Source organism: Sceloporus undulatus, chromosome 7 (genome assembly GCF_019175285.1).
Source record: "Sceloporus undulatus isolate JIND9_A2432 ecotype Alabama chromosome 7, SceUnd_v1.1, whole genome shotgun sequence".
Taxonomy (NCBI): domain Eukaryota; kingdom Metazoa; phylum Chordata; class Lepidosauria; order Squamata; family Phrynosomatidae; genus Sceloporus; species Sceloporus undulatus.
In genome coordinates, this window is record NC_056528.1 from 2,011,075 (window position 1) to 2,019,528 (window position 8,454).

The window sequence follows — 8,454 nt, forward strand, 5'->3', positions numbered from 1 at the left end:
CCTTTGAGTGAAACCTGTCGGCGGATCCGCAAGTCCATTCTAGGGACAACTGGGTGCCCTTCTGGTCTCTGGGACTGCAGCTCCCAGAACTCTTGACCATTAGCCACCCTGGCTGGGGCTGATGGAAGTTGTGGTCTGCAAAGCACTGGGAGGCACCAGATTGTCCAGCACTTACATAAATGTTAAAGGATTCCTGTGTTAGTGAGCAAGGGTAAGCCAAACTAAGGCCTTTCGGGGCCTTTGGACTACAGCTCCTATCAGCACCAGGCGGAACAGACAAGGATTCTGGGAGTTGTAAACCATGATGAGAACACCAAGTTGGCTGTCACATTTTGCACACCTAACATGGTCTGCGCACTTGGTACCATCCTACACAGAGCAATTGTGTTGTAAAATTGTATGTTTTTTGCCCTTGTATTCAAAGGAAAAAAAAACCTCCCAGAATCCTTGCCTGTGTTTCCTGGGGCTGATAGGAGCTGTAGTCAATCTCAGTCTGAAAGTATATCATCTATACCAGAAGGAAGAGTAGATCTGTGTTGTTTTTGCAGAATGTTAAACTATTTATTGCAATGCAATATGTTGCAATGCATTTCCAAATCTCTCACGGCACGGACTGCAAATGGCTTCCCACAGATGCGGTTGTTTGTGACAGCATTCCATCACTGCATGATGGGCCATAGAGTACATCTCTCAAGGTGCTGGACATTGTAGTCCATCGCAATGGGAGGGTAGGGATTTCTTGAGGTTTTGGGACTCATGTGGGTAGATGGTGTTTGTCTTAAATTGCAAAAGGTTGTTCTGTCCTGTTTCATAGGCTTCTTCTCAAATAAGGAACTCATCTCTATTCCATGGGAGAACTATAAATCTAGATTTTTCCCAATGGGCAAGTTGCACTAAGTCTCTATATCAGTATTAAGTTAAGGTTTGTGGAAGATGGGAAAGTGATGGTGTTGCATTCCCTACTTTCTCAACCCTTGGACCAGTAGTTCTCAAACCTTTGCTCCCCTAAATGTCTTAGACTTCAACTCCCAGAAGCCCTAGTAGCTGGGGATTCTGGGAACCGAAGTCCAAAAAGGCTGAGGACCACTGTCTTAACACAGTATTACCTTGCAATACTGAGGTCTAACCCTGTCTCTCCTTTCGCTTATTGGAGCCATTCCAAAGTTTAACCGTTCCGACCTTTCCTTAATTTAACCCAGTTTTACTTTTTGTACGCCTTGCAGGTTGCACTTTGCTTTTTTATTATTATTACTACAATTATTATTTCGGTATGGATGCCGGATCATGGAAACGTCATTCCGCCGTGTCGATAAATGTTTATTTTTCTAAAATCCCGTGCTGATGAATTTTTATTATTATTATGATTAATTTGTATTTGTGTTATTCAACCATGAATGTCGTCTTTAAAAGAAACAGAAATAAACCGAAACCCGGACACTACACAATTGAAAACAACTTCCACCGGTGTCTTTGTGTATTTTCTGGATCTTGCTGGCAGTGATGTCTTTCCTCATTCTCTCTCCATACTTTCCAGTGATGGGATTCTTCTATATTACAAGGGTGAGATTCATGCATGCTTCTAAATCACAATTGAGCTGCAACTCCCAGCATCCTTCATCATTGGCAAAGGCTGCTGGGAGTTGAAGTCCAGACACATCTCAGCACTGGCATCATTCCCAGGTTTGCTTTGGGATTTCTTTTCTAACCAGGGTGCAAAACTGGTTCACCATTGGGGAACTGGAATTGCTTTGGGTGCCATGGTCCGCTATGGAAAAAGCTGTGCAACCGACTGGGTTAGTTAGGTATTTAGGATAGATTTCCCTTGGCCACCCAAAATAATAATAATAATTATTATTATCTATTTCATTTATTTTTATCCTGCTTTCTTCCAGGGACTCAAGGCAGAACCCACAGAGGCATCCTCTGCAAAAGGGGGAAAGGTGCCACTTTTTAGGTTGGCATTTTCCTGGCTCAAACCCCGCTTCCTCCTGCATTGCAGTGGTAGGCATTTAAGAAGCCAAAAACAGGGGATATTGAAACACCCATCTTTCCTAGCAAGCCCCATGCATTGGCAAACAGAGTTTAAAGACAAAATGCCACCTCTGTCGGTGGTACTGAACCTGGTTAAATGCCTGGTGCGGACTGTGTGGGGCGAAGGGCACTGCATTTGGTCTGTCTTTTAAATCCATAGGACAAGAGAAACACATTGATCAATACATGATTATTGATTGGATGTTTCCCCCTTGCATCCGTTCCTGTGTCTTGAATTTCAGGTAAGTGGCAACAGAATAATGGGTGTTGCAGTAGGAGGAAAGTTTCCGGCTTTGGGACAAGAGATGGTTAGATGGTCTTTGTAGAAGATCCAGTGGAAGAAAGTTCAGGAGTTGATGGTTGGCATCAGGGATGGAAGGGAGAGAGTTTGCCTTTGGGTTTAGCATCAGTTCTGCCAAAAGAAAGAGAGCAAAGAACCATATTTACATCCAGTTAGAACTTGGGGAGTGTAGTGGTTTGAGCATTGGACTCTGGAGCTCAGGGTTCGAATCCCTGCTCAGACCTGGAAACCCACTGGGTGGCCTTAAGTCATACTGTTTCAACCTCATGCAAAAACCACTACTATCCCAAACAAATATTTCCATGAAAACTAGGATAGGGCCATCATGGTTTGGATGTTGGACTAGGACTCTGGGAGCCCAGGATTTGGGTGAACTTCGGCAAGTTGCATGCTCTCAGCCTCAGAGAAGGGCAAACCTCTGAGGGAATTTGGCCAAGGAAACCTGAAATGTAGCCCCTGGGCTCTATTTTTTGCATCCTAATGTCTTCTCTTAGGCACCCCCTAAAGATGAACCACTTGCCCTGGAAACCTTCTGGAGTTGCCATACACCTTGTAGAAGCTGCCAAGTTTAATGTGTTAAGCGTTAAAAAGAACCCTGATTTGCAAAACCCTTAGGAAACATGCATTCTGTTTGGAGCGCATGGCACCCCAACATCAATGCTCCCCCAAACCTGGCTTTTTATTTTCTAGACAAACACGCACACAAATGTGTTCCGGATGGCAAAAGGTATTGATAAGGGAGGAGACGCAAACAACAACGTACCCGGTTCCTGCGGCAGCCAAGTCCGCTGGAGGCCCCGATCCGATCCATCCGTTGGCCAAAGCAACCGGAGGACCTTTGTAAGCTTCGGGGAGCATTGAAGAGACCTCTGAACTTGCTCCTTGTGGTGGCCACTCTCTCCGGGGGTTGCCAGTTGCCACGTTCGATGCCACCTTGGCTCATCGGCCGGGCATCTTGGTTGTCCCAGTCGGCGACGTTTTGGGAAGCGTCTCCGGCCATTGCGTCGTCGGGTTCATTAAAACCAGGCACAAACTCAGCCTCTCTTTCTCCAAGCTTGTCTTCCAAATGCTCCAGAAGATCCTGAGAGACGAAGAAGAGGAGGCCACCGAAATGGCAAAAAGGCACTTGAAATCTTGGCTAGTTGCAAAACACAGCTACTCCGTAAATCACTTTTAAGCCTTATCAAATCATTGATAAAGCACTGCAATCAATTATCCTGATGAACATCTTACAGTTGCATTTCAGGATTGCCCAAACTTTGGTGCTCCAAATGTTTTGGACGTCAACTCCCAGAAGCCCCAGCCATCTTGGTCAATGTAAGGAATTATGGGAGCTGAAGTCCAAAACATTTCAGAGGAACAAAGTTTGGGCATCGCCGCATCCAACTTCAGTTGGGTCGATCCCTGTCTCTTAAATATTAAAACAGATTAGAAATACTTTGAAGACCCAAAAGGTGATCCAACTATGTCTTACCTTCAACTCAGCCAGTTCGGACCCAGAGTGGAGGTGAGCGTTGGCTTTCCCATGAAGCTGGGCTACTGCAACAAGGATGAACAGAACGACAAGCGATCCCATGGTGCTGCTGACAGTCCTTTCCAGCACTGTGGTTGTAATTTCCATCCTCCTTTCCGCCCCATCTTTATACCCTGCAAAGCCAACACCCAAGGAACGGACCAAGCCGCATACCATCGCCGTTCTAGATAAGGGGCCGGAGATGCCCAAGCTGGCCAATAATTCCCTTTTAAAGCCATCCATCTTGTCACTGGGAAGGTGGATTGCGGGAATGACAACCACGGGACCCATGATCCACACATTCCTCTTGACTCATCTCTTCGCACGTCCGAGGTGTGAGAGATGCTCCCCAAACAGCTTGTCCTTTCTATATCTTCTGGGAAGGAGACTATCGGATGCTCCGACGCCGGGAACATCATGCGCAATGGGTTGGTTGGCAAACAAAAAATTGAGGGTTTGGGCAAGCAAACTCTGGAGCTGCCTTGGCAAACCTCTGGATTCCCAAACCTCCGGGGTCAATTTTGGAGATGTAGTCCTTTTAATACCCTGCAATTGGATGTGTCTGCATTGCATCTTTTTACCAGCGTGGTCCAGGTTGAGTCTCCCTTATCCACAATGCCAAAATATTCCAAAGACCAATGCTTTTTGTCCATGGTTGAGATAGTGACACATGTGCTCTTGTTCCATGCACAAAGGCATGTTAAAATATGGTCTAACATGTCCTCCAGGCTATGTCTATGAGATGTATAGCAAATGTGAATGTACTTCATGTGTAGATTTGGTTCCTGTCCCGAAGATATCTCATTACAGATAGGCAAACATTCCCAAATCCCAAAAACTCTGAAATAATAATAATTATTATTATCATTATCATTATTATTTATACCCGGCCTCTCCAATGAGATTGAGGTATAAATCCCAAACATTTCCCATCCCAAGGATTTACTTAACCTGTAAAAGGTTTCATTTGCCGACTTTCGCTCCGTCTGTTGGAGCCTTTCGCCTGGCCACCATCTTGTTGTGTTGCTGTCATCTTATCATGCTTATCATCTCCTAGGGTTTTGTTGGCAAGATTTGCTCAGAGGGCCTTTCTTTGAGGCTGAGAGGGTGCGACTCGACCAAGGGTCACCCAGTGGCTTTCTGTGGCTGAGCCATCATTCAAACCCTGGTCTCCAGACTCATTGGAATTTATCACTGGGGCTAATTTTGGCATTAAGGAGAGATTAAAGACCATTTAAAGCATCCTGCAAATAAAGTGAAAATGGTAATTGTGCAAATGATTATCACACGCAATTGCACAAATAAAGCAATATCAGAAATGCATTGTCGCTGAAATCCCGAAGGCATAAAGATGCGCGTTAATGCTTCTTTGTGACCACTTTAATGGTGCTTTGTGCGACGTTGTGTGAAACCATTAAGCGTCAATTACGCAATTGTTCCGGGATGTTTATGGGACAAACTCCTGATCTCCTTCGTGTGATAGACTCCATAGTCCAATGCTCAAACCACAACACTGTGCCGGTGCATGATTTGCAAGCGTTGCCGTTCTTTGTCTCTTTTATCCAGCTCTCTTCCCTCCAAAGGTAAACATCAGTGCAACAGTCATACCCTCTAAACAGTTTCTCAGTTTGGAAAAATCCCAATGAATCCTCTTGTCGTCCCATTATTGTCCGGGTTTTGCTCTCCTCCAACCCTTTTTGCCCCCAGCTTTTCCCAATTGCTGCAAATTGGACTGAAAAGTAATGTGCAGCCATTTAATGCTACAAAGTGGGAGAAAGCTCTCCATCTTTGTCTATCTAGCAAACGGCTGCATCCTCTCCTAGCTTTTCTTCTCTTCCGCATTCACAACTTTGGCCGTCTATTACCACACACCGGCGTCACTTGGACCAGTTTCCACATCATTTTTGCACACTGCGGCCATTAAGGTAAGTTTAGAATTGCTCCTAGTAGCAATGTATAGACAACTCTATTTGTCAAATCTGTGGTTTTGCTGGATTGCCCCTTTGGCTTTTCGATCAAGGTGTCGGAGCATAAATGAAGCACATGCGCACTTCTGGACCCAGTGGGATCAAGGCCTGTCTTTATGTCGGGGGATATAAATCAAAAGCTGAACATGTTGACATGTTTTTATCCCTAAAACGTTGGAAAGAATGGGCTTCGCTTTTAAAGCAGAAAGAGCCTTGCAAGTTGCAACTAGTTGTGTGCTTTTGTCGTGGTTTGGTTTAACATGATACAAACTATTGAGTTTGTAAGGGCTTGGCTTAACAGGGTATGAGTTTGTAATGGACTGGTTTAATATGGTATGAGCCTGGCTTAACAAGGTATGAGTTTGCAATGGTCTGGTTTAATGAGGTATAAGTTTGTAACAGGGTACTAACCTGTCTTAACAGGGTATGAGTCTGTAAGGGCCTGTCTTAATAGGGGATAGTCCGCAAAGAACTGGTTTAACAGGGAATGAGCTTGTCTTAATGGAGCATGAGTCTGTGAACCATTGGCAAGGTGTAAACCTGGCTTAAGAGGGGTATAAGTGTGCAAGGGCCTGGCTTAACAGGGCATCGGTCTCTAAGGGCTTGACAAGGCATGAGTCTCCAAGGAACTGGTTTAACAGGGTACCAGTCTACATGGAACTGGTTTAAAAGGGTATAGACTCGGCTTATGATGGTATGGGTCTCTGGCTTAGCAAGGCATGCCTCCGCCTGTCTTTCTGCCTCTTCTGCATCATGGTTTTTATGCTCAGATGTACATTGGAGTTACTTTTCCCTGCAAGGATGTCTAAACTGAAGCCTGGCCTCAAAAGGTACGGATGCGACGGAGACCCTTTTGCAAGCCTTGGATGCAAAACCCAGCTAAAATCCGGAGCCCTCTGGGCAGCCATTTTAAATTAAGGGGATGCAATGAGTTTGGATGCAATGAGTTTGGAAAAGTTGTTGGTTTTCTTAAACCAAATGTGGTTGTTGTGTTGTTGGAAAAGTAACTCATTGCATTTCTGATTCCCGGTTGCTTTTCTATTGTTTTCCTGTTGTTTTTTGGAGAGGGAAAGAACCATCTTACGACTGATAAGAGAAAATGGCATCAGATTTGGGGAAACTCCTGCTAAAATGGCCCTGGAAAGACCTGTCAACTTTGGGAAGCAACTACAAACAGTTTGTAAAGCGCTATGTAAAGCCTATGGTGCTATATAAATATATGTAATGAAATGCCAATAAAGTAACTTCGCATCTCTTTGCTTAGGTTTCCATTAAAAACAAAAGCCACTTTACTCCTTGTAGCTTTTGATTTTTGCCCTTTGCATACTCTTCCTACAGTCCTGATAATGTGCATTTTGCAGGAATATTAGCTTAGCGGTGCATCTACACACTGCAGAGTTAATGTGGTTTGATACCGCTTTAAATGTCATGGCTCCATCCTGCAAGATACTGGGATTTGTAGTTCGACGAGGCACCAGATTGCCCAGGAAGACCAGGCTGAATACCCACAAATCCCAGGATTCTGTATGATAGAAACATGGCAGTTAAAGTGGTGCCAAACTGGATTATTTCTCTAGTGCGGATGCAGGGTTAGATGAACCAAAGCTTTGATTTTTGCAAGAAGCAAACTAGGAGATTATAAAATTTTGGGAAGCAAATCCAAATAGAGAAGCTTTGCTCCAGAAACCTTCTGTTAAATCTCAGGTTGCCATGACTTTGGGCCGCATCCGCACTGCAGAAATAATCCAGTTTGGCACCACTTTAAGTTCCATGTTTCCATGCCAGGGAATCCTGGGATTTGTAGTTTGTCGTGGCACCAGATCTCTCCGAATGCTTCACAAAAAAGTGAAGGGAGACAAAAGTGATTCAATCTAATAGCGTCAAAGTGTTGTTATTATTATTATTACTATTATTAATATTAATATATAAATCAATGGTCTCCAGTGCTGAAAGTTTTCAATTTTTATTATTTATTTTTAGAAAACGAAAACAAAAACGAGAGAGCGAGAAAGAGAAAAAAGAAAGGCAGAGATAAACAATAAACCAAAAGGTCAAGTCATTAATAAATAAGTTAATAAATAAATAAATAGGCAGAAGTTTTCCGGTCGTTTCTGGAGATATTTTGAGAAAGGCGGGTTTTGGAGCGTCTTCGGAAATCGGCAGCGAATGTTGAGATCCTTCGGAAGGAAAGGTCCAGATGGGATGAAGAGGGAGATTGGGAGGATGGTTTAGTCCTAATTCAATCCTAATTCCTTCTCGATCCTGAAATCAAACAAAGGGAAGAAAAGGGAGGGTCATAATTAGGAGAAACAAATGAGATCTGTTCTAATCCAGTCCCCAATACAGTGATCACTGTGGTTCTTAGATGGGTTGCCACTTTATTCCTTCCTTTTGCCAAGGATGGGCTCCATTGACAGCCCTGGCTTTTCAAGACCTGAACAGTAGAGCTGTGGATGATGGGATTGCTTGGGTTTCTCTCATTCCTAGGGTTGCTATGAGCCAAATTTTATTGTACGTTGCTGCAAAGAATAAGCAAATCCCATCAAGGAAACCATAGTAGCTTGCAAGAGTCTTGCATTTGCAAGACCTGAGCAGAGCTGCGGATGATGGGCTGGCTATCAAGTCCCACGATATACAATGGG

General features: G+C 44.1%; 2 protein-coding genes across 2 annotated transcripts in view; both read right to left on the reverse strand.

Moving 5' to 3' along the window:
- Positions 1–2,324: 2,324 nt before the first annotated feature.
- LOC121936154 (natriuretic peptides A-like) lies at positions 2,325–3,945 on the reverse strand. The gene is made up of 3 exons (XM_042478035.1): positions 3,807–3,945; positions 3,096–3,413; positions 2,325–2,443 (listed from the first exon to the last, which is right to left on the reverse strand). Exons 1-3 carry the CDS (start codon positions 3,906–3,908, stop codon positions 2,438–2,440), a joined length of 426 nt encoding a protein of 141 aa, XP_042333969.1. The 5' UTR covers positions 3,909–3,945; the 3' UTR covers positions 2,325–2,437.
- A 3,898-nt stretch (positions 3,946–7,843) lies between these two features.
- Positions 7,844–8,454, reverse strand: part of LOC121936152 (natriuretic peptides A-like) — a 2,979-nt gene continuing 2,368 nt past the window's right edge. Inside the window, exon 3 of the mRNA XM_042478033.1 lies at positions 7,844–8,074. Within this exon, the coding sequence (XP_042333967.1) occupies positions 8,058–8,074 (17 nt within the window). The 3' untranslated portion in view covers positions 7,844–8,057. The remainder of the gene's footprint in view (positions 8,075–8,454) is intronic.